The sequence below is a fragment of the Enoplosus armatus genome, chromosome 14, assembly GCF_043641665.1.
Source record: "Enoplosus armatus isolate fEnoArm2 chromosome 14, fEnoArm2.hap1, whole genome shotgun sequence".
Lineage (NCBI taxonomy): Eukaryota > Metazoa > Chordata > Actinopteri > Centrarchiformes > Enoplosidae > Enoplosus > Enoplosus armatus.
In genome coordinates, this window is record NC_092193.1 from 11,038,632 (window position 1) to 11,064,950 (window position 26,319).

Consider the following 26,319-nt stretch of genomic DNA (forward strand, 5'->3'; position numbering starts at 1 on the left):
CAAAACTGTAAGGTGAAGGTGAAGACAACTAGAACAGTGCATCAGTCTCACCATCAAATCTCAAATTGGCAAAGCTGCAGTTCTAGGCAACGCCAGGTTGTTTAGTCTGCAATAATTACATTCACCAGTAGGTGGCGACAATGCCACACGACACGATTCACAATGGTCCTATTACAGAGAAACTCTGCATCTCAAAAACTCATTTAAATTGAACAAATTTAGGAAGACAACAACTTAATATCGCATCCCGAATTTGTGTTTTGTTATGGAGTATGTTTCAGGCCTTTTCAGACACTAAGAACCTGAAGCTGCTTGCCGTCCTGATCTGTTATCGACTTGTGAGGCTGTTTGTAGTTTTTATGTCGCCTCTCTGGTTTCGCTTTTGAACGAGGACGTTGAGGAAATCCCGGAACTACAAACAAAGTGCTCTACTTGGACTGTACGCCACAGTTTGGTAAACGTTTTACTCCAGTTTTTACTGATTTTGATAGCGAATTGGGTGTATAACGTTGTTTTTCGGTTGAAGAGCTTGGTTGACGTTACGAGGGCTAGTTAGCTAAGTTTGTCTGGTTGCCGAAACTTTCGGAAACGTTAGGCGTCAAGCTAGCTTACACCTTCAGTCTGTCAAAGTGTTTTGAAAGTTACGGATGGTTGAGTCGCCGCTTCACTCACCCAGTTTGTCTCCTCAGCATATTTGCATTAGATGTATTTCACGGCATACACGTCTTAGCCACTTGAGTCGAGTTTTTCTGAGCTGTTGTGTTTTATTGTGACTTCTAAACAGCGATGGCCACCGCGCCACATACTTCACTCCATATGAGATCGACTGATCTCATCAAAAAGGAGCCCTTGGACTACGGAGGATTTGGAGAAGTTTACCTGTGCTACCATGTAACCCTCGGCCAGGTGGTCTTGAAGACTATGTATACAGGCCCTCTTCGCAACGAGTAAGTTATGTGTGTATCTGTTACTGTATGGTGGGTATTCCCCAACTTGAGTCATGTGCCCGACAGAACACTTCAGGCAGGCTCTCCACACAACTCAGTGAGACTTATGTTATGTTTATATATATATATATATGAGATAGAGAGAGAGAAATGTATAAATAAGTAAATTTACTATGTAATATTATGTGATATTGATGGAAGAATGTTGCCTGTGTAAAATCATTTGTAGCCTCGTTTGGCTTTATTACAATGTGTGTCCATCTGCAGACTGTGCGCCTTTTAAAAAGCATGCACTGATTTCTAAGTACTTCCTTTTGAACAGACGTGAGTTCATCAGAAATACGGATGTAGGTCTAACATCCGTTTTTCGGATCAGATGCATCAACAACTTTTCTGCACAGCTCATTCATGTTTTCATTGCAGCCTTGACAGCCTTAACACATTTCAGATAGGTGATTTCAGTTTCTGCTTTCCTGTATGTCCAGCAAGGGATTTCTCTCCCAATACTAACAGCGAAACGTAGGCTGTCTCTAGTATACCGCTACCTGAGTACTGAACCAATACAAGTGCTCTTTTTTTCCTGAATTTAAAATCTGTGCATCACTGTGTGGAACTCATTTGAATCATTTTTTTTTTAAATGTAGGATAACATTAGGGCATGGCATTCTGTGGCACAGCTTGTCTAAATCATTGTAGCTGGTGGCAGTAACACTGAATTTTATAATGACGTTGGCATAATTGACATGAAAAAAAGTACAAGCATATCGGATCAGTGCATCCCTACGTCCTGCCCCTAAGCCCACTAAAGGACTCAACACGATGCAAGTTATGCCACTTGTCTGGCAGATATCTGGTTCTCACTATTTTTACTATACTTTCCAGGGAGAGTAAAAGGTCACTGCTGGAGGAGGGGAGCATCATGGCAAGCCTGAACCATGAGCGGGTGGTCAAGTTGCTGGGTGTGATCATGGAGGATAGAGACTGCTCGCTAGTTATGGAGCTCATACCCAGAGGCAACCTGTTGGTCATGCTAAAGACGGTCAGCAGGTTTAATATCTGTATTCAAAATGAAAGGGAAAAGATTCAGAATTAATGTGTTTTACTTCACTGGTTCCAGCCTTAAATAACTCATAATATGGTATTGTTACATGAATTGAAGGATTTATACACTAAATTCTCCCTCTCTCTAGGTCTCTGTCCCGATATCCATCAAGGGCAGAATCATCGTGGAGATTTTAGAAGCGATGGTGTACCTCACAGGTAGAACTGTCATACACAAGGATATCAAGCCCGAAAACATTTTAGTGGACAAGGATTTTCACATCAAGGTATATTACACACTATGGCCCATGACACATGGATGATTCTGACAGCATGCACGTACAATCATGGTAATCTATGTATTTCTTTTCCTCTGTGTTTTCCAGATTGCAGACCTTGGCCTGGCCACCTGCCAGACTTGGAGCAAACTCACAAGGGAGGAGTCTCGCAGGAAGAGTCGTCTAGGGCGATCAGCCGGGACGAGAGGTGCCGGCACACTGAGCTACATGGCCCCCGAGCACCTGGACAGTATACATACAGCCTCCACTGAGAAGTCTGACGTCTACAGCTTTGCAGTTGTGGTGTGGGTCATCCTCACAGGGGAAGAGCCATATGCAAGTGAGTTGGGATGCCAAAACGTGCTAAAGTCCTAATAGCAAGACACATTTTATCCATGAATAATTAAACAGTGAGGCACTGCTATAAAATAACCACCTGGTTCATGGTCTGATATACTGGTTTACCAGTTAAATGGGCTAATTATATAACTCCTGACTCCAGTATGTAAACCTCATGCAGACAACCAAAGTAAGTGTCTGTTCTGTTTTCAGATGCCAGGAGTGAAGACCAAATGAGCCAGTGTGTCCGAAACGGTGACCGCCCGGCAGAGGACCTTATTCCACGCGACACGCCTGCAGAGATGATTCAGCTTATGAAGAGATGCTGGGATCACAATCCGCTTCAACGGCCAACATTTAGAGGTGCGCTTTGTGTGTGTGTGTGTGTGTGTGTGTGTGTGTGTGTGTGTGTGTGTGTGTGTGTGTGTGTGTGTGTGTGTGTGCGTGTGTGCGCGCGTGTGTGTGGAATATGTCACAGTCTAATGTAATCACTCAAAACTCAACGATTCATTCGTTGTTTTGTATAGAATTCAAGGCTTGTTTTTATTATAATTGTTGTGATACTGTTGTAACATTGTTATAAAATTGCTGCTGTTGACTGAAAACCTAAAATATTTAAAATCTTTTTTCACTAATATATATGAATACATCTAAAATATGCAGGAAGTTGCTAACATTTTCTGAACTTACTGACAAATATGTAGTTCCTAAATTCCTCAAAAGATCTGTACTATATGTAATGAATTGTTGCAGGATTTTCACTGGACAGCAGGGTTTTGCTTTTGCTCTCAGCGGTTTTTGTCACTTTGTTGTACAGGCACACAGTATGTAAACTTTCTTGCTTGAATTTCAAGCTAGGTCAGTTTACTATGTGGATCTTCCTTTAATCCTTTCCCTCCTTTTTCCTTTTCTTGCAGAGAGCTACAGCTTTTTCCTTCCTTTCTACATGGAAAAGCTTGAACCACATATTGAGGAAGATTTACTTGATCTGAGGGTAAATATATTTTCTTTAGGATTTGATGTAGTAATCTTGAATATATATATACATACATATATATATATATATATATATATATATATGTATATGTATAGGAATGAATATTTATATCATGGTTCTCTGTGTTCTTTTTATGTAGCAATTGTATGAGGGCCCAGACGAACTTGTTGAGAAGATGAAATCTTTATCAGTGACCCATGAAAGTTTTTCGGCGGGTGAGCACTGTTGTATTGTATTGTATAGTATGTATGTATTACATTTAATGTTCTAAATACTCACAAAGCTTTAACTTCTCTCCTCACTTTGCAGATTCCCCAGCTCCTTTGGTGAGTTCAGACAGAAATGTATCTATGCCAGTTGAAGCCAGCATTGAGGACCTGCATGACATCCAATATGAACCACCTGTGGAGTCTCTTCAGACAGATGCAAAGGTAGCTAGCAGCCCCTCAGCTTTGGAAGGGAAACTGGACCGGGAGCTTCAGTACCACAAGCACGGTAGCTATAACTGTGAGAACCAGCCTGACGATGCTAACCCCTACTGTCGCAGCAACTCAAATCCTTTCCTGCAAAACCACTTCAATACTTTAGATCACTATGCTATAAGGCAGCCAGAACAAGACAGACCCTCTTGTGTATCCTCTGTCCATTCCTGGACAAAAGCTGAGCCGGTGCAGCCCACCAGCCAAGAAGAGGCTTGCTATCGCCCTACTTCTGGTTTCTCTGAGTCCATGAACTCTTCCACACCTGCTCCATCCCAATTACCAACTTCTGCCAGCACCTCTTCTCTACCACCGTTTAACCAGCAACATCCACATTCCCACTATGACCGCCAGCAGTCTTGCCCAACTTACCCAGTGTCTGATACGTCTGCTCCTGACATCAGTCCTGGGCGTCTCCTGAACACCTCCAAGAGCAGTTTGCCACAAGATCCAGGCACGTACAAACATGTCTTTTTGGTGAAGCATTTCTTCAGTAAATTCAAGATCTAGATGCCTGAGGTGCGTCTGACTGACATGTATTAGAGAAACTGAGTTCATGTGTGTTTGCTTTGTGCTTGTTCCAGGATCTCTTTACATTCATAATGCCAGCGGGATCCAGATTGGGAGCAACAACATGATGAGTATCAGAGGTTACGAGTCCTCCAATAGTTTATTATCTCTACATGCTAACGGCTCAACTAACTTTCCCATCAAAGAAGGCATTCTGAAATATGGTAATCATTTCCTTCATGGAACAGATATGATAGTATTTATGTACACTTATGTTGTCATCAGTTTGCAAACATGATAGTTAGTTATTAGGGCTGCAACTACCAATATTTTTCATTATCAATTAACAGGCAGATGATTTTATTGATTAATCAAAAAATAGTGAAAAGATGCCCATTCTTATTTCCCAGATCATTCAAATTTCTTGTTTTATCCAACCACCAACAAGAAATGATCAATCAGATTATTTTTCTGTCAATCAACTAATCCAATTAATCCACTAACTGTTTCTGCTCTAGTAGTTATTTATAAGCAGTAAAACATTAAAAGGTACAGAAAATAGTGCAGTACACAATTTTGGGGGCAGGTCAGATGAGCAGATACAGTTTTCAAGTAGTCCATGTTAACAGTATTTTCCAGTTCAACAATCAGAAACAATATTAGAGTTGAAAAATTGTCCCTCTAATAGATGTATCCTTTGTGTCATTTAGAGGAGCATGCTGTGACCGAGGAGCACCTAGAACTGCTGAGGGACAACATGGGGACCAAATGGAAGCAATGTGCGCGGCGACTGGGTCTGACCCCGGTGGAAATAGAGACCATTGCCCACGACTTTTACCGCGATGGCCTGGCAGAGATGGTGCACCAGATGCTGGAGCGCTGGAAAATGAAGGAGGGAAGTATTGGCTGCACAATCGGGAAGCTTTGTCGAGCTCTGGAGGGCAACATAAAGGCAGACGTCATCCAGAAAATACTGGACAGCTGCGGCTCTTCCTCCTAGATCTGATAAACTTTGGCAGGTTTTCCTTCCATTCCTTGATGGCCCTGTTTACTTTCAACCAAAATAACTTGGTTTTCTGTGCAGTGGGTTTGAGTTGTTTGACTCTCTGTCACTCCCAAATATAGTACGAGTGAATGAATGGTGTTTGTGTTGGTTTTCAGAAAATGGCATATGGAAAACTGCAAAAAAACTGTATCTTTCCAGAAAAGATATCTTGGTTACTAATGTTTACCACAGTGCTCTCAGTCAACATTCATTTTCATTGGGGAATTGTCTTTGGTACCTTACTGAACTGAACTTACTGAATGATCATGGACTTTTCTTGTCTAATTGCATTTTCAAATGACTGCATGACTTTTTCTACCAAACGTATCTTTATGAGCTGTAAACATGGTCAAGGTTCAGGTTCTTCTAATCATGGGATTTCAAAATCATAGTTAATTTTGTAATTTACTGTAAAGCAATAATGGCCAAAATAATTAATTTTAAATTTAAATCATGTTTAATGCAAACATTGTCAAGTATCTTTGCTCTCTGCATGATGATGTTATGGAAAAGCCATGGAGTTTGTACTGTTACTGTAGCTTTAACAGACTAATTAACCCATATTCAGGGACGATCAAACAGTGTGTGGTAAACATTTATTCCAGCCCAACACAAACATGACTCCAAACACCAAACAGGTAGGGGGAGATGCAATTTGCACAGGAGGACAGAAACCTTAGTACAGTAGTCCACTAATACATGTGTATTATTGTTTTCATCTTTGTATCCAGTTGGGGTCAATAGATAATAATGAGTAAGTCGAACTCTGTCTCTTTTATGTGCTCCCATTTCCTCAAATTACAGTAAAAGTGCATGAATTACTAATTAGCCACTTGTTTGATTGTTCAGTGTGTCGACTTACTGTAATGATATCTGATTATCTTTAAGCTGATGAGATGCTGCGCTGTACTGTATAAAGCATGTTGGATTACAAGTTTTTTTTCGTATTGTCTTGGAGGTGTATGCCTTGTTCTGTTATATTACAAAATGAATGGATGGATGTTAGTGACAGTTCTCACTACACAATGATAGACTGAAAAACTTCATCACCCTGTTCTTCCACAGTTCCATCCAAATCTGGATCTACTGGAAAGACATTTTGACATTATGAATAAACTCTGTGTACATATATTTCTAAAACTCCAAAGGAAATATGTGTTTCATATATTTCATAGATTGCACTACACAACTCGAGCTGGTATTGTTTCTCGTTTAGTATTTCCTTCAGATCTTATTCGTTATCCCCTGCAACTAGTTTATGGATATCAATACACTGAAAACGTGAACATTTAGACAGACGTCACTTCTAGACATGGATTAGATCCAGACTATAGCTGTGTCCCAATTCCATACTACTAAGGTACTCTTGAGAATGTAGTGGGAAAGTGACTAAATACAGTACAAAAAACTCAGTATGCATACTAAAAAGCATTTGACTTTTGACATTGCTGTTAGATGGACACTATTCCCCCACATTGGAATGAATGGAAAGGTGCCACAGATTGTGGATGTTCAATTGTGTCTTTTTTGTGTTTCGTTGGGACACAATGAATATCACTCAAAAGCACATTGGCCTTCAAAGCGACTGGACTAAGCCAACAACAATCACGACCCAGGAAAAACACCACCTGAACCTGACTTTAGTCTCGTTTTTATAAATGACTGCAATAGAGCCAAATATAATGTGTAGAGTTTAATCAGAAGTTTGTTTGTAGAAAACTTTTCCCTTTTACTGTTATTGAAAAGACATTTTAATGGACCTTTTCATGGATTACAGATGTGATAATAGTCCGCTTTTGCAAATCAAACAGCCGCCGCTGTCTTTTATAACCTGGTGAGTTTAGTAATCTCTTCACTAATCACAAGAAAATGAATCCCTCCATGCCATGAACGATTAATGATAAGGTCCTGGGATACAAATGTGGACAGGCTTTCCAGTTTCTTAACAGTAATTACATCCGTTTTCTATCAGATCTGGGGATGCTGTTAAAATGGCACCGTGTTGATTGACTGATAAAATCTAATTAAGTACTTTAGTTAATCAAAAGCAGTATACCTTGCAACATATGGCCTACAACATAAGTAATTAAAAAAATGGTAAAACAACAATATTTTAATTAGATTAGATGAAATAGCAGTAGGCCCATTGGGATAAACTGATATGAGAGTAACAATTCAGTGAGACACAATAGCTTGTGTTGTCAAAGATGGATTTGGGTCTGAGTGATTTATCAAATCCCATTCCAATATACCATCCAAATCACAATGGATTTACACACAATAACAAGTACAGACAACATGAACTTAATAGTCTTTCTCCACTAATTCATTTATCTACAGCTGCATTATTTGGGTTTGTTTCATTTGTCTTTCTTCCTCTATTGTAGTGAAATCAATGTATACTATATTGTTCGGGAGTCAAGTAAAGAAATTTTCCATTTTCATTGTACACATAATACAGAATGACTTGAAGTTCTCATAATGCGGGTAGATGGACAATATTGTGCAGTGCCATAATAATGGTGTTATGCTACAGCATTGTGTTCTACACAGTGCGTACATAGATAATTGAACCAGCACCATAAACTATATACCTGCAGTTGTCAAGTGTAAACAATACTTAGGCTGGCATAGTAAAGGAAGTGTTAACAGTTTTTGAAATGAGATGGCTCTCAGTTGTTGTGTTGATGTACTGGTGTGTTGCTGTAATATTAACCAAAAGAGAGTCTTCACCATTTAGGCCTGACCGTGGAAATCACCAAATGCAAGTTATGCCCCTTTTACAACAAGGCCATGATCCAGGATAAACCTGTGAAACTCAAGATACTGCAGTGTAGTAACTAGTGTAGTAACTATATGAATATTAGTCATTAGGCGTCAGTGACCGTCATACTTTGTTCCCAGCCAGTGTGATTCCCTGAGGCTTAACTCAGGTTTTACTAAGATAATGCGAGCAACAAATGTAAAAAATAATATCAAGGACTTAATTAATAACGTCCACAGGTATTTGCACAACACTTGTCCAAAAGTGTTGAAAATGCAGAATGCCAGCATTAATTTGAGGGTATCTTTAGCCATAAGATCAACAGTTTATCAGTTGGTATTTTTTCGACTACTCTACGCCTTCAAAGTCCCTGAAAGCTTGTTTTCTCAGTCAGCTTCCTTCCATGAGTTATGGGCTCCTCCATGAAAACGCGATTTTCTGCCAAAGTTAGAACAGTTTTGGTCATTGGACATTACAGATTTCTGTATTTATTTTTTTATTGGTGCTCCTCTCACTGATCTTGAAGTGGGTTGTTCTAATTTGAAAAAAGGTTTTGAGAGTTATACTCTTAATAAAAAATACCTAAAGATGTTTTTTTAAACTTTGATAGTCGCTTATTTAATCGTGAATATTTAACAATATAGAGTTTTCATGGGCTTTAAAGTGATGCTCGCAGTGAAAACAAGGTGCATCCAAATGATTGTAAATATTGAAAGTTGCTCCCCATCCATGTTGGCAAAGCTTATGCAAAGTTGAAAGTAAAATGGGAGCACTTCTTTACACACACATACAGTAATTCCAGACAGGAATGTTTGAGGCAGTACAATATTGATTGAAATATAAATTTAAGTTTCTGCAACACCTAAAATGCAGCCTAGGGTATTGAATACTTTCTGAAGGTTTCTGAATCTGAACCAGAGCTTAAATACTAGCATTGACACTGAATGAGAAATCAAACGTATCAATCATAAGCCACGTAGCCCCGACACAATGATATAGAGGCTAGTTTGACTCAAACAGCAATACACTGCTCAATGCTGAGCCAAAAGTAACATTTCAGAGATGCATTAAGTGCAAATATTTCAAAGGCAACATAGATTGTTTATGGATTGCAAACGAAATACCCTTCAAATTATAGCTGTCTGCATTTGACTTCAAAGCTATACTGTCATATTAGCTGAAGTAAAGCACAGTGGGCACAAAATAAATAAGTTACATGGCTGCTGCCCAAACACTTAGGGAGCATATGATACATTCCTGAACAAGATTTCCTGAAAATATAGATGACGTGATAACCTTAAAAATATGTCCAGAGATGTTCTGTAAACATTATAAACTGAGAGAAATATCAGGGCCAGGCCACTTTTGCATGTCCTGGAACCATCTCTAGATTAATATGGAAGTTGTCAATTTCTGAAGTCCTTTTTGCACACATGGTGGCCAGAATGGACTTCTTGTGGCACACACTTTGAGTCTTCTGCTTATTTGTTTGGGGAACTGGAGAGTCTTGATCTTTAGATGAGTCTCCATTTGCAGCACAGTTAGTGACACCGCACATTTGAGGGTAGCGTCTGAAGCATTCGAAAGCATCCTTGCACTTCTCACAGCTGTGGTCCTTTAATGCTACCATAGGAGGTTGAGCAGAGGAGTTGGATGAGGGGAATTGCTTGGTATGTCTGTGGATTGTGCGAAGTCTGACCCTGATCTCTGGCTTGGAGCAGCACTTGGCTGGCCCCTCGGAGCAGAGGCAGCCCTTCAAACAGGCGTGGCATAGTGTGCCCAGGTCCCTGCGCATCACCCTGCGGACATTTGGCCTCAGCATTAGGTAGATGATTGGGTTGTAGATGGTGGAGGACTTGGCAAACATGGCTGGCATGGCAAACGCCAGAGGAGGGATGTTCTCAATGTGTCCAAAGGCAGCCCACATGGACACCACGGCATATGGACTCCATGCCGCAAAGAAACCAATGCAGACAGCAACACTTAGCTTGCAGGAAAAAGAGCACACAGGAAAAAAGTGTAATTGATATCATTTAAAAAAACAGCTTTTGGTGTTTTACACAAAAATGTGTATTTAGAGGATGAGTCTGGTGTTATTTTGTTATTGTGAACAAATCCCATGAAAACACCAAAAAGAAAAAAAAACAAAAAAACAAAAACCCACCAATGCCTTAGTATGTCTCTCAATAGACACGTCTCAATTCTGACTTTGCCAGCCTGTCTGTGGCTCTCAGCCCCAAGCCTACTAGTTTCTACAGACAGGACATAAATCTTTAAAATCAGATCATGAATACATGCTCTGATGTTTGAAAAAGGTAAAGTAGCTTCCGAAAACATCTGGGCACTGTAGCTTTTAGCAAACATTAGTCAAACAAAAGTAAATAGTGCATTTATTGGGGACTATTTTCAGCAGTGGATTAATACACATTTGGTGCTCTAGTGAGTACGATGGTATGCGGAACTGATTCAAAATAAACTACAGTGCCAATGTTCAAGGTAATGCAGCGACATGTCACCAAATGTGGCTTATTGATATGTTTTTAATAGTTTTTGGACTGCAATGGATCTCTATGGCACAGAGGTATAAGCTATGTTTGACTACAAAAGCAATATTTTTGGCATTTGGTCACAATAACAAAAATATAGAATATCACCAGACTTATCTTTTTAAAACACCAGATAAAATCCAAACATTGACTGGCTGGTATGGCTGACTGAATTTGAGCATTAATCATCACAACCTGAAAGATTTATTGATGAACATCAGTCAGATGCTACATGGGCAGAAATACTTTTTTTTTTGCATGAATCAGAGTTGTTCATAGAGGAGAAGGGGAATATGATGATGACCATTTATCAGCAAAGGCAGCAGTAGTCTCTCATCCATCACAGTACAGCCAGAGCCAATTCCTACTAATGAGAAGCTGTATCACTGGAGGATCTATTCAGGTCACTGCCAAATTCTTCCACAAAATGGAGGAGTGAGGAACTCTCCAGAGGGCTCTTGTCTCTAAGGACACGCTTTGATATTTTACCACTGAACCCCAGCCCCCCCGCTACAATATTATCTGCATAACCGTGTGGTGTCAGTTTGGTTTTAACTGATCTGCACTTTCATTTGTTTAAAAGTTACAGGTCACAGATTGGAAGACCGAAAGTAATAAGATGCGCACCAGTAATCACAGGTACACACGTGGACAAAATTGTTGCTACCCTTCCGTTAAAGAAAGAAAAACCCACAATGGTCACTGAAATAACTTACAACTGACAAAAGTAATAATAAATAAAAATGTACTGAAAATTAACTAATGAAAATCAGACATTGCTTTTGAATGGTGGTTCAACAGAATCATAATGAAACTGGCCTGGACAAAAATGATGGTACCCTTAACTTAATATTTTGTTGCACAACCTTTTGAGGCAATCACTGCTATCAAGCAATTTCTGTAACTCTCAATGAGACTTCTGCACCTGTCGACAGGTATTTTGGCCCACTCCTCGTGAGCAAACTGCTCCAGCTGTCTCAGGTTTGAAGGGTGCCTTCTCCAGACTGCATGTTTCAGCTCCTTCCACAGATGTTCAATAGGGTTTAGATCAGGGCTCATAGAAGGCCACTTCAGAATAGTCAAATGTTTTGTTGTTTTCATTCTTGGGTGTCTTTAGCTGTGTGTTTTGGGTCATTATCCTGTTGGAGGACCCATGACCTGCGACTGAGACCAAGCTTTCTGACACTGGGCAGCACATTTCGCTCCAGAATGCCTTGATAGCTTTCTGTGGTCCATGTTCAGTGTGGTACACACCATGATACCAAACAGCACAGTGACTACTTTTGACCCTTTAAATAGGCAGACTGACTGATTACAAGTTTGAAGACACCTGTGATGCTAATTACAGGACACACCTTAGTTTAACATGTCCCCATGGTCAATTATTTTCAATCTTTTCTCGGGGTACCATCATTTTTGTCCAGGTCAGTTTCATTAGTTTGTTTTTTAAAATGATTCTGTTGAACCACAATTCAAAATCAATGTCTGATTTTCATTAGTTAATTTTCAGTACATTTTTATTTATTATTACTTTTGTCAGTTTCAAGTTATTTCAGTGACCATTGTGGGTTTTTCTTTCTTTAACGGAAGGGTACCAACAATTTTGTCCATGTGTGTATGACCAAATGACTCTCAGCTCTGAGTTAAGTTTCAGGTTTAGCACGTTTATCCTGCATGTACTTGGAAGAGTGCAGGTGGATTAATAATATTCTTCTGGGGTGTGATTATACAGACACACTGTAATGATGAGGGCAAGCATGTAAAGGTGAGAAGAGACTGAGAGAGTGAAAGAGACTACAGAAGCAGCAAAGCAAAGCTCACAACTTCTATCTTAATAGTCATTTCCAGATGATGTTTTAAATGATTAGTCTTTGAACATATTATTCCAAGTCAGTACTTAAAACTTTGACTCTAGCGGAAAGTGCAAAAGCACTTACACGTGATGGAAGTAATCACCTGTGTTATCAGACTTTCCCCTTACCTTAACAATAATTGTCTGGATGCTGCTCATGTGTGTCTGCCTCGATGTATGCTGCTCCATATTCTTGCGGGATGCATGCACTGTGACCAGAATCCCTGTGTAGGATGCTACAATAACACAGCATGGAAGGATGTAGCAGAAGATGAACAGCGCCACAGTGTAGGAGCGAGCAGCGGTGTGCTGATTGGACAGGCGCCAATCAATGCAACAGGCGGTGCCATAGGGCTCTGGTCCGTATTTCCCCCAGTGGGCCAGTGGGGAGCAGGCAAACAACAGCGCGTACACCCAAGCACAGGCAATGAGCAAACGGCCGTGAACAGAGTTGAACCTGTTGCCTGTCAAAACAGATTACGTTTGTATTATTATTTATGTAGTTGAAAGATTCGGGCGCAATTATTATTTATTGATTTGCCAAACATTATGCTATATTAACCCCTGCTGACTGCAACAGCCCCTCCAAACACAAGAAAAATACAGTCACAACCAGAGCTACATATAATACAACCTCTATTCTTGATGCTGTTAACTCATAGTTCTTCAGAATTAACGCTTCCAATTACTCAAATACATAAATACGGCTGGCCTGTTATGCTGGCTTTCTGTACATACACTTATGTCGTGCGCACAAATTAATCATTCAATCATGAACGAATAATTATTATCTCTCTATGGCCACTCCGGGGCTTCATACTAACAGGACCATAGGGTAATTCTCTGGATTTATAACTGCAAAACTAGCTTAGGTAGAGCATGAGCAGTCAAGCGCCTCCAGGCCTCTATTTAGCCTGCAGCAACAGGTGACAGATGAGGCCTCGGAAGCAAGACGAGGTGAGTCAATAGTGAGTGATTTTACATCAGCCTATAATACACGACACCATGACGCCAGCAAGTCGTAATGAAATGAGCGCTTCTGCAAATATGCAGCGGGTAAGACAGTAATAAATAAAGTAATAAATGCAATTAAAGAGATCATATCCTTTTGTAGATCCACATTTCAAAAGAAAATCTACAATGGTTGATTAAGTGGCTCAAAAATAATTCACATATGTTTGCTTCTAATTGAGGGTTCTGTGTTGTAACCCCTTTGTGATACTGCCTGGGAAAACACAATTTCTTGGGGTCAAACAGAAGGCCCCATCGTACTGCATTAACTAACATCAGAAGTAATATTGAGCGCAGCCCCTGGACCTGTCAGTCATCAAAGGAAGGCTAATGTGCACTGCTTCACGAAGGGATTATCATTTTGTTTCCTTACACAGATAAATCAACAATCAGCCATTCAGGGATGTGATGGTTAATCCTGTGTCATTTCAATAGGAAAAAATAGCTTCTTTGAAGACTTACCATAGAGCGGATAACATACTTTCACAAAGCACACCATGCTTAGCAGGGTTAGAGTGGTCAGACTGCAGATGCCAAATAACATGCCACAAAAAGCATATATAGAACACACTGTTTTCCCATATAGCCACCTGCGTAGGAGGGCAAGGGGGTGTGAGAGAAAGAGAAAGAGGACAGTGCAAAGCAAAGACAGAGCAGAAAGATCAATGAGGGAGAGGGTGAGAGAGGGAAAAGAGGAGAACAGCATGAGCATGACACTCCATATCTGTGAACTTGCAGGCAATCATACTGCTAACCAACCATAGAGTTAAATGAACCATGAAATATGAAAGGGAGTCTGGTTTAAAAGCAATACAACAATCCTCCCTATAGCACGTGGTTCACATGAAAGTGTCCCATTCTCTCACTTTGTCTTTGTTTCTTGGCTTTGATATCAGTTCATTCTGCAGCAGGTGCAAGGTGTAGTACCTGTGGTAGAGGCTTGAAGTTATCGCCATGGGGTAGAGGGATAGAGTCAGGCCCAAGTCACTAACGGCTAGATTGATGATGAAGTACTCAGCGGGTTTCAAGAGGTGCTTTTTCTTGTAGGAGACGTACAGCAGCGTGCTGTTGCCAAACAGTGAACATACTCCTGCAGTAAAAACAGACCAAAACCTCTGAATGTGAGTGAGTGTTGATTGTGTGCTACAAGTTTAAGGTACTAATGTCAGGGAATTGGTTTTGGATCGACAACATTCAACGGGAATGTACTTATTTGCTTTCTTGCAAAGAATTAGATGAGAAGATACCTCTAATATCTGTATGATAAATATGAAGCTACAGCCAGCAGCCGGTTAGCTTAGCTTAGCTTAAAGACTGGAACAGCTAGCCTGGCTCTGTTTTAAAGGAACATGATCCAGAGGAAGGTACTGCTCCCATTGAGAAAACTGTCAACTTGTTTTTTTTTTCACTTTGGTTTTTGTGCAGATTAAAGAAACTGGTAGGCAGATTCTGTTACCTTCAGACAGTGCTAGCTGTTTTCCAATCTTTATGCTAAGCTAAGCTAACAAACTGCCATTATCGATCTTCTCATCTAACTGTAGGCAAGACATAAATGCATATTGCAAAATGTCTAACTATTCTTTTAAGATAAAATATACATTTCTCAATATATGGTCTGGAAGAAATGGTGCTCTATTTTAGTAAATCAGTTGGTGTTTTGGCTTTGTAACTTCATTTCACAATGCTGAAGAAATGAATCCAAAGGTATATAAACCTATTTTTCGTGCCACGGAGGTGATATATATAAACAAATATAGATATGCATGTGTTCAATACTTCAATAAGCCACAGGAGTTTAACAATTTGATCACACACCTTTGTCCTGATTTTTAGATGATTGCAAATAGGTTATAGCCTGAATAAACACGAACATTACACTGATTTTCTGACATTATTTTGAACAATGGAAGCTCAGTCGCTCCGGCAGCATTATCGCAGTACTGCTCCAGTGATAACATGGATAGAAAATCTTCACAGGTTCATGTTAACACCTGTTTACATGCTCCATACTGTCTTATTTCACATCAGGAAAGCATTCAGATGAAAGAGTTTGTGATGCCTCAGAAAAAAGCTTCATAAAAACAAAACAAAATCACATTAAATGAGCATGGGGTTCTCCTTAAAGAGTCAAAAACAAGAATAGCTTTAACACTTATTTTGTAATTTTATCCCTTTAACACCCAAACCTTTTTGGGTGGTCCACCTAAACGGCTAAATCTGCTATTTAACATGTGTCCCTTTTGATTAATTTAAACATAAAGTTTTCAAGTATTTGCTTTGTTAGACTAATAGACTATTTTAAGTAGGGAGACACCTTTTTTAAAGTTTCATATATAAACTTGATCATTTTTGAAAATGACAAAAGTCTAATCTATTCATACATCTATCAAATGTTTCTGATTATGTAACTTTTCAGATACTAGAAGGCTGTTAAAGTTCTAAGTAGTGCTGGTGTCCTGCAGAAGGAACCGTGCTTGGTATCAAACAACCATACATACACATATTTAACCACCAATCCAGGTGATCCTTAAATTCAGGTCACATGCAGGTAAAGCATAACACAGTGACAACTTCACAAGTTACATTTCTTTACTGATCACCACACACGATTAACAATTAGGAAATAAACTACTTTGAAATGTAAAATTCTCATCTTTAAATTAGTAATTTCAAGTGTCATTTGAACATTCACGAAATAAAACTGTGTCTTTCAAAGACAGAGATGAAAGTTAACCTGGGCCCAGCCATAGATTTCATTATCAGAAGCCCCTTATGTTGTCGTGTTAGAAGCACAGATAACACATGGACAGCTGCAACACTGGCTGCCTCACTGGGTCTGCACATTGATGTGTGTGTGAAACGTATGCAGATATAGACTTTACACATAAATACAGTGAATATAGATGGATGTGATACATGCACACAGTAGGTATTCTAGGTGGAAGAAGAAGGCATATCACAGTCAAAGATACAAAGGTAAACGTGCCTCTGCGGCTTCATAGTGTGCGGTGGTCTTGCTTCATGCTGTTACTCATTTCAGCCTGAGCAGAAAAGTAGAAACCCCACTGACAGCATTATTAGTGTTATTAACTATTTATCGCCTGTTAAGGAATAAAAAACGGGTTTGAATTTCTGCAGACTTGACTCACCAAAAACAGAGTAGACCACAGCCACCGTTATATCCAGTGGCACAGGTATGTTGGAGTGGAATGCAGTGTCTTCATCTGACAGCGCCATCTGAAAACTGACGAGAGTAGTTTCAAGATGTTAGTGTTTGGTCTAACTGATGATGTCTTAGCTTTTAATCTGTGTGTTTAAAGCCGCGTTTGGTGGTTTTCATTTTCACAAATGGTAGCCTGTAAGTAGGTTATATTTCGCTCCATATTTTAGTCAGTTGTCTAAATTGACTTTAATAGCTTACAAGAGTCTTACGGGTTTTAACTACTGACAAATAAAATGGCCTTACCTCGGCGAATAAGTGCTGAATAAAATCCGCGTCCTCTAATGCGATGCTTATTACAATTAAGGTGACAAAATGACTTTCTAACCTTTCCCCCATTGGCTACTGCTGGCGCCAACTGAAGTCTCAGAGATGATCTGTCCTCTCAGCTGCAGTCAGAGGAGAGCGTCTCACACGTACGACTGGACTCCGCTGTCCGTCCGCAGACAGAGAAGCACGAGGCTTCACTATGAGGAGCTGCTGCGTCAGCGTTCATCCCCCAAACTGTGAGCAGCTCTGATCAATTAATGACGTCAGTTGGTCTTGCTTTGGACATATAGTACTGGTGCAAACATCATGTTTATTCTTAACAAATAAACTGTTTTTGTTATTGATCTATATCGTTAGAAAAGTCATTTATAGGCTTATGTATGAAACGCTCCGTCAAAATGACACAATACAAAAACTCAGTTTTCCTAAGTAATGACTTTTTATTGTTTGATTATACATATTTATGACTCTGGCTAAAGCATAATGTGCCTCATGATCATTTCTATTGGAATATGAGAGTTCATTTTTAAGAGTGTTTCTGAAAAATATAAATATCAAAAATATGGAAACATTTTAAAAACTCAAATCAAATACATAACAAATCTCACAATTATATCTGCTGGATCATTTATATTATCAGAGCGAGCATGGTTGACAATTTGCCAGCAACAATAGGAATAATGTACAAATCAAAACCACCAGGATGGTGTTTGAAATAATGACAACCAGAAATGAAGTGAAAAAGTTAATGACATTTTGAAAGAAATCACTGGTGTAATTGAAAAATACCATTTCAGTTTCCATTATCACTGCAGGTTTGGGATTCCAGTAAATTCACATCTCAATGTTTTGAACTAATGTTCCACATATTTCCCTTAAATTTTCCTTTAAGTAGTCTTGAAAGAAGAATATGGTTTCACTCTGTTTTTGCACCATTATGCACAGTATACGTCCTACAGTAGCTGCTCATGTATCAGTGGGCAGTGACACATTTTCTATAGTTTTGGCTCTGTGCTTTGGTACATTGGATTTGAAGTGGAAACACTAACCGAGGTGCTGACTTTCAGCTTCAAGAGGGTATTCACATCTAGTGCGGGATTCACAACCCTTTTTATACATAGACGCCCAATTTCCCGAACAGTTCAGGAGCACAATAAGAGGGCTACTGTTCACCCAACACACAGCCAATTCTTTGTTTCCTTTCACATGCAATGTCCTGGAGCACAAAGCCCAAACAACAAAAATGTGTGAATGTCCAAATACCTGTTTACTACCAAGACCAAGACTCCACTTTGGGTCATTTTCTATGATTCAGTATGAACCACTGCAATATTTAATCTTTGGAGAACTTGCAGTCCTGTTCCACACATGAGTTTGTAATAACGGCCAATCACAGAGGTTGAAATGGCAAAATGTGACTCTTTATTGTTTCAGCAGTATGGTGCTTTAATGGATGAGAGTCAATTTCTGTAAACATCCCTTTCTATAGTATGAGTTACCCATTGTGTTAGCAATGACATGCTGCTTTTAACTACAATTTGATGTTGCATGTCCCCCACACAACAATGAGTGAATTCAATTACAGTGAGTCAAAGTCACATATGGTGGCATTTGAACATTCATTTTGAATTTGTCTCAGAAATTCAAACGGGAAACAATCCAGTTTGTCCCTCCTTGAAAGCAGGGGTGAATTATCTTCAAAAGAATTACACACAGTGGAAATATTGCCTCCATGCCACTTGCTCTCCTTTCGTTTTCCTACATGTGTGAATTCACATTCACACACAAACCAACACACAGATAGGTGGCTGGAACAGATTGAGCCAAAGCTCGAGATGAAAGCTCTATTCGAGGTGTAATGGTGTTGTCAAATAATTAATTGTGATTGCCACAGAGGGTAGAAAGAAATGAATGTCCACGATGAGATAAAACACAGCATGAACATCAAAAGGAATACAGAATAAGCATTTAACTTTGCCTTGCAAGGAAAAGACGTAGCTGCCTGTAGATAGTCCCGATTACAGTTTAGGCAGAATATTAATTGTGCTTTTTCTAAAACATAGCACATTAATCAACCAGCATCTTTCAAAATTGAATAGAACTATAGGAAAGTTGTACTGTAACACATTTGATTCACTGCAATTATACAACAAGCAGTTCATAAAAAGAAAATGTGAAACAATAGCTCAACGAGAATGACCAAAATTAATTTTTGATATAGAAAGCTAGAAAATGGGCTTAGGATCCATCAGACACTAAAAACAACACCACATTTAGGGAAGGCAACATTCTCTGAAGATCAGTGGAGGAAGCAAGAGTAAGAGTCTGCAGTAATGCCAGTAGCTCTATGAGGCTGCACATAGGCACAGGGTTGCTTTGAGCGAAATGCTAACGTCAGCATGCTAACATGCTCACAATGGAAATGCTAGCATGCTGATGTTTAGCAGATATACATTTAACCATGCTTACCGCCTTACTTTTGCATGTTAGCTGGCTAATATTTGCTAATTACTGTAGTACTAAACAAATAAGTACAGATGAGGCTGACGGGAGTTTGTTTTGCAGATATTTGGCCATAAACCTAAGTATTGGACGGACATTTTGACATGATGATGGCGCTGGTTGAAAAGCAGGGGATGGAAAAAGTTATTGTAATTCATCCTGAGGGGAACATGAATGTCTGAATCAAATTCCATGGGAATCCAATATTTGTTGAAATCACTCAAAACAACAAATGTCAACCTCACGTTGGTGCAGTAGGATTCTGGATACAATGATATCTGCACCAAAGTTCATGGCAATCCATCCAACAGTCGCTATAGTTAGAGATATGTGTAACAAATTCAGTACAATTCTTTTCTGTGTTTACCATTTATATGTATCATGATACTGCCTTCAGATTCATTTTCTTTGCTCCTTAAAAATGTTCAGTACCTGTTTATCGTTAAACTGATAGCAGTTGTTACTTCAGAATCTCACTGACATTTTGTTTCCCAGTTTATAGCAGTGACAGTTGATTATGACACTTCAAAGGGACTTATATATAATATACCTACATACATATACATAGAAAACTTTAAAACTGAATGGCCAGCCTTTCATTTAACATGTGTTGCATGTATTTCTTCTGACCGTTCTTACCGCTGTGCATATTTCTATGACTTTCACAGCGTGTTCCATAAAATGTGCTGAAGATACGTCTTTACGTCACACCATCTTCAGATCTCCAGCTCAGATTATGGCTGATGGCTATGGTGATATTGAATTCACACATGCTCAGAGCCACTGCAAACACATTTTTATGGCTTATTACTTTCCATCCTCACAGTCATGCTGTGGTTTGTTATGGTTATTTGTGCAACTTTGTTTGCCTTTACCCATTGTATTGTAATTATAAAAACTTTTACAGTGTTTTATTTTGACAGTGTACGTAACAGTATGGCTTATGGTTAATTGTTTGAGAGTAATTTACACAAAAAACAAAATCAATGAGTTTCCTAAATGCTGCTTTCACTCACCATTGATTTTCAGTCACAGTCAGACCCCACAAGGTGAGACTTTTCATTCAGCTTTGGGAAACTTAATGCAAGCAAGAGTCCCCGGTCACAAAACCTCAAAGGTTTTATGGCACATTATGCCTCAATCCCTCCTTGAAAGAACAAGGACAGAAATTTAAACCATGTGAAAACAAGACAATAACAAATTTATCAATAATAAAGAAGTAAAAGCAATAAGAGGAAACCAAACTATAAAAGCAGAAGCAGCCGTCACTGCTCGACAGTTAAGGTTCATAGAGCCTTTGAGACTGGGGTTGTGGGACATGGTTGCCGGTTGGCAGGCAGGTGAAGTTTACTTTATTATGTCACTGTGTTGATTGAAGGTTACTGATAAGCACTCAATGTTCATCTCTGTATTGACCATGTAATTGCATGTGTACACTAGTGTGAGCATAATGAGGAGAGGCTTGTTGTTATTGGCACATTTGGCTGCATGAACTAAATCAGCACTAATAACAATCCAATCTTTACTGTACTGTATCATCACTTGCACAAGCATTTATCCTTTTATCAAAATATCACACGAGTATGACATATAAAATATCATACTCACATGATGGCAATGTTGGATGGAGTTCTTTATTGCCAAGAAATGATAATCATCTCATCTATGCTGTCATCTCTTCTCTCTGCATTCCTTTTAAATTAAATTCATGTCCTACTGCTCTCAACTAGATTATTTAATTCCCCTTTGAGATTGTAAGGCTTTATTTTGTGATATTTTTACAACTCTTGTAATTGTTCTTGATTTTTGGTGTCGGACTTTTGTTGTGTCTTGTATGCTGGTTGTTTTTTGTTCTCAGGTCTCTGAAAAAAATTGATTATTAGCAGATTTATCAATTTCCAAAATAAAACTACAACAAAGCCCATACTCTCAGGGCCTGCACTATTGAAACAAGGGGGAAATCAGAGGTGTTTTTCTCTCATAGATTTGACATTAAGACATTATTATACTCTTACCAAAAAGGCACAAATTTCAGTTTGGGTCTGTCGCTCTTAAGTTAAGATCTGACGATGAGCTGAAATATTTGCATAAACATGTCACAGCAAAACTAAAACCATTTGCACTTGAAGTTAAGTTTGTATGGCTGGCTGTGTTTTAACAGTTCAGCTGTGAGATATTTAGGGCTGAAAAGTACTGAACAATACAATTTTCAATTTATGATGGCCCAAAGCAGATCAATCAAGAAGTCCATAGACACGGGACCTGGCAAGAATCATGCATTTACGAAACATAATTGAGGCAGCATAATGAAGACATACATGAGGGGGATGAAAGACTGCTTCTACAGCACTTATAAATCCATCTGCTTTAGTCATTTCAAAGTTACATTACTAGTACAATAACATTGCTAGAACCTCCATTGAATAAAGGACTTTAATGTGACGACATAATGAAATGCTCTATTGATAGAGTAACCCATAACCAATTACAGTTGCATCAAGTTACTATTTTCCACAAGCTCAAACGCCTTATCCCCAATAATATATGCTATGCGAGTGTTAATCTATATGTAAACTAGAAAGTATGAATGAGAAATGTACAGATACATCTTGTGATCATGAGATCAATGAAAAGAGTGAGCCTGTTATTAATGCGGTGGTGGAAGAGTTGAAGCCTTGCTGTGCTGAAACCGCTCACAGCAGGGCTGATCTGCAACTGAACAGCTGGTGGGACTGCAAATGAATTCACTGTCTGTAAATACTGAAGGGCATTCATATACAGATCTCATTTTTAATTTGGAACTCTTTTCTTAAAGTGTGAGGAAGTTCATGTGTTATATAAGCGTTAATGTGATAATGCAGCAGTCTTTACATTCTGCTGCTTGTTTAATAATAAGTAACACAGCTCGGGCTTTTGTCCTATGTCTTCAAATTCAATGTCATGTCTCAACTGCGGTTTCATACATGCATACATACATCAGTATAGAAAGGTGCATTGTGAAATGCATGCATGTTTTTCCTCGCCTTGTGTATCATCTGTGCCCATATGTAAGCTTAATTAACTGTGACAGAGGATTGGCACAGAAAACATTTGTTTGATTTCCACACCACTTCTAGCAGAAATGAGAGTGAATTTGTATACTGGGAGTGCCCCCCACCTGCACAAACTACCCATGACTACACATGTAACACGTGCACACACACACACACTCGCATGCAAACTATTCCAGGTATACACAGGCGGCCTGGACCTTAAATTTGACAGAATTCAAGAAAATGTTTTTAATTTATTATATTACTTTTAAAAATAAATTTGCTTCATTTAAAGTGCAGAAAATAACTGTCAGTTTGTGTTTAATTTAGGTTAAGATCCATCCAATTCATTTATACCAGTTTCATTTTATGTAATTTGCAACCTATGTGTGATTTTGTGCATCACATTTTAAAAGCTTGGGTATAGTGATGTAGCTTAAGCAGTTGCACTCAAATATTTCAAATATATATCCCCTGTGATGGGAGCTAGGAGGGGCCAGCCCCTTCAAAGTGTCTTTCATAAAAAAGGAATAAATCCATATAGATATGAACAGAAAATAATATAGTGATACACTATAGTAATATAGTGATCTATTGCAAAGCAGTAAATCACTTTCTATTAAACCCCTAGTTATATATCCTATTAATGTTTTCCAGATATCATGTATAGAACCAGGAAGCGTAACCCAATGAAAATGTATCATACAAAAATCTTCCACCGCTTCGAGCTAAAGCTGATTCAGTGGCTAGCAGTAAAGTAGGCAAGTTGTGAGGCTAATATGGGGCCACAGTTTCCTATTCTATGCATCATGACTCACCTCATCTATAGACATGCTGGGGTTTTCCAGTGGAAGCAAAATGAGATCAGGCAACAGATCACAGTGAAATGGCTTTCCCGAACCCAAGCTACACCTTGAGAAAATACAGTAACACTTTAGTAATGAATGAATTAAAACAATATCTTAAGGGGAAGGCATGCACTTGATAAATCACAAGAAATGTGCTCTGGGTAAGATGAGAGTTCACCACAAAAAGGCGAATCAGACAGGAAACTGTCCTAAACAGTGCAATACAGGCACCACCCACACACACACACACACACACAATACACAGGAGCATTTCCTACAGAATACAAAATAGTCATGCACCACCTTCATGTGACAAATGATGTGTTGCATTAAACCTACCAAACTTTCTGGTGGGTAACGTGTGCTCTAGGATTCAATCACTGTATATCAGGTTTTTATTCTTGCAGGTGCTCCACATACAGTATAAAAGGTTCTTGTGATCAGTCACAGGAAAAATATGGCAGATGCCTGAACTGCATCAGTTCTGCTCCATTAGTTCCATCTATTCCATGAATCCATCTTTTAAATAATATGAAGCAGAGGCCAGGAAATATCAATAAGTAATCACCAAAGCCTAAAATATGACACCACCAAACCACCCAAAGTTTGCATGAACGTGACAGCTGTGTTCGATTGTTTCCTCCTGCTTTGTCCCAGTTCCACTATAATCAAGGGCACAATGAATTGAAGCTTTATGTACAAAAGCTGTACAGTAAGAGACAACCCTTCACCGATTAATCAAAAAGACTCACATGATGAATCACCAACCTTATTTGGAATGGGATTTGATGTTGCTGTTATCTTTTTGATTGACATGAACTGACATAATCCTGTGGTATTGAGTAAAACATAGATGTGTCATAGAAAAGAGTGTTTGTCTACAGAGCAAAGTTTTGTTTTTGGTCAAAAATGGTTAAGAGAAACTTTAATTTGTCAGTGTTCATTTTTAGGTTGAAGGAGCCACCATCAAGACAAGAGTTGCACTTTTATCTCTACTGCCATCTGTAGGACAGTGCAAATATAACACTGATCCAAAGCTGTGCAGACAACGAAGACACAGTGTTACTGATGGAAGCATCCAAAACCAGCCACAGAGCTGCCCTTCTTCCAGTCCAACCTGCACCACCTACCCCCCCCCCCCCCCCCCACAAAAAAGAAAGAAAAATACAGCAGCATCAAGTTAGATGTGCAGATGTAAATATAAAGATGTGCACCATTTAGAGGTAAGGAAAGTAATAACTCCAAGAATGAGGGTTGCAATTGCAGTTGCAATAAGTTAATTTGTCCGATGATTAAGTGCTTCTATTTGAGTTTCAACTGGAGGTTACTGTGACACAAGGATGCTCCATATTTACTAGGAATTGCACTTAAACTGGTGATGCAGGTTTCAAATATACAAATAACTAAAACACTAAAACTCTGCGGTAAGAAGGGAGATTGTCATGTGTAGAACTGTGATTGTGGAGAATCTGCAGCCTGCTAAATGCTGAATGAGTGGGTTTGTCACTGAGGCACAAGCAAGTTCCATGAGGTATTTCTCTGTCAAAAGGACATAACATCTCCACACTAAAGAAATAAGTTGATATTTTTACTTTTATACAAGTAGAGTCCACATGTTCTCTGTGTGGGTTTCCTTATGGTGCTCCGGTTTCCTCCTACAATTCAAAGACCTGGGAGAGCTAGGAGAATTGGAAATGCTGTTTTAACTCTAATGCAAGTTGGGATAGGCTGTAGTTGGTTTCAACTCTGAACAGAATAACCAGTATAGAAAATAAATGGATGGATGCATATTTATTCTCCAGAAGCATTAGTTTTAAAGGCATCAGTGGAAATAAATAATGCTACCAGACCACATTAGCAAATGTGAACTATATTTTATGAATGAATTAAGTGTCCAATTAACAGTGAAGCTTAAGCTATTTTTGCCCAATTCTTAACTGAAATTGTACATTTAACTTATTTTTAGATATGACCACGAAATCTCTACCGATGACCGGAAGGTTTAAAAAATTATGTGGAAAAGGTTGCAAGAGGTAGAAATTTCTAGTACAGCTTCAAAAGCACTTGAGTGGATCCACTACAGTATGTCTTGTATACCAACAATAGTTTTCAAGGCTAAAACACCAGGATTCTTTGTCAGTGTGCATAATTGTTGAACTCTGGAGTCAGTATAATGATGAGGGTGACAGTTTTGATGTAATCTTTGTGTTTCTCAGAGGGTATAGAACATCCCATTCTGTCTTGCCAGTCAACAAGAAGCCATAAATGTTGTTAGTATGTGCTGTATATGCTGTATTGTGAGGGAGAAATTGAAAATAGAAATCTTTTAAAAACAAATGTCATGATTTTTGACTACTAGGCTGGAACTGTTGGAGGGCAGAGCAATTTTACAAATCTATCTATTTTTTTTTGGGGTGGGGGGAGATGATAGACCAAGTACACATGATCACAGCTGCTATTTCCAAACTGCCCATGAAGAATTGCTCTGAGGAAGTCCAAGGTAATGGTTATCTATGACAAGGATAAACTAAACATTGGCTTGTAATGAGCTTTGAACTGCATGTAAGAGCCCTGAGAATAATACAGAACTGCCCGAGTACAGCGGGAGGCTGCATTTTCCTTTATTCAATATACAATT

The 26,319-nt window shown here is 39.0% G+C and overlaps 2 protein-coding genes across 2 annotated transcripts; one reads left to right on the forward strand and one right to left on the reverse strand.

The window, feature by feature from the left end:
* Positions 1–418: 418 nt before the first annotated feature.
* Positions 419–6,767, forward strand: ripk1l (receptor (TNFRSF)-interacting serine-threonine kinase 1, like). Its single transcript, XM_070918915.1, has 12 exons — positions 419–454; positions 785–947; positions 1,830–1,986; positions 2,138–2,275; positions 2,375–2,606; positions 2,819–2,968; positions 3,523–3,599; positions 3,742–3,817; positions 3,912–4,097; positions 4,191–4,535; positions 4,666–4,815; positions 5,302–6,767. Exons 2-12 carry the CDS (start codon positions 787–789, stop codon positions 5,589–5,591), a joined length of 1,962 nt encoding a protein of 653 aa, XP_070775016.1. The 5' UTR covers positions 419–454; positions 785–786; the 3' UTR covers positions 5,592–6,767.
* A 2,981-nt stretch (positions 6,768–9,748) lies between these two features.
* Positions 9,749–17,046, reverse strand: opn7a (opsin 7, group member a). The gene is made up of 5 exons (XM_070919493.1): positions 16,959–17,046; positions 14,737–14,899; positions 14,272–14,399; positions 12,928–13,262; positions 9,749–10,387 (listed from the first exon to the last, which is right to left on the reverse strand). Exons 1-5 carry the CDS (start codon positions 17,044–17,046, stop codon positions 9,749–9,751), a joined length of 1,353 nt encoding a protein of 450 aa, XP_070775594.1.
* Between the last annotated feature and the right edge of the window lie 9,273 nt (positions 17,047–26,319).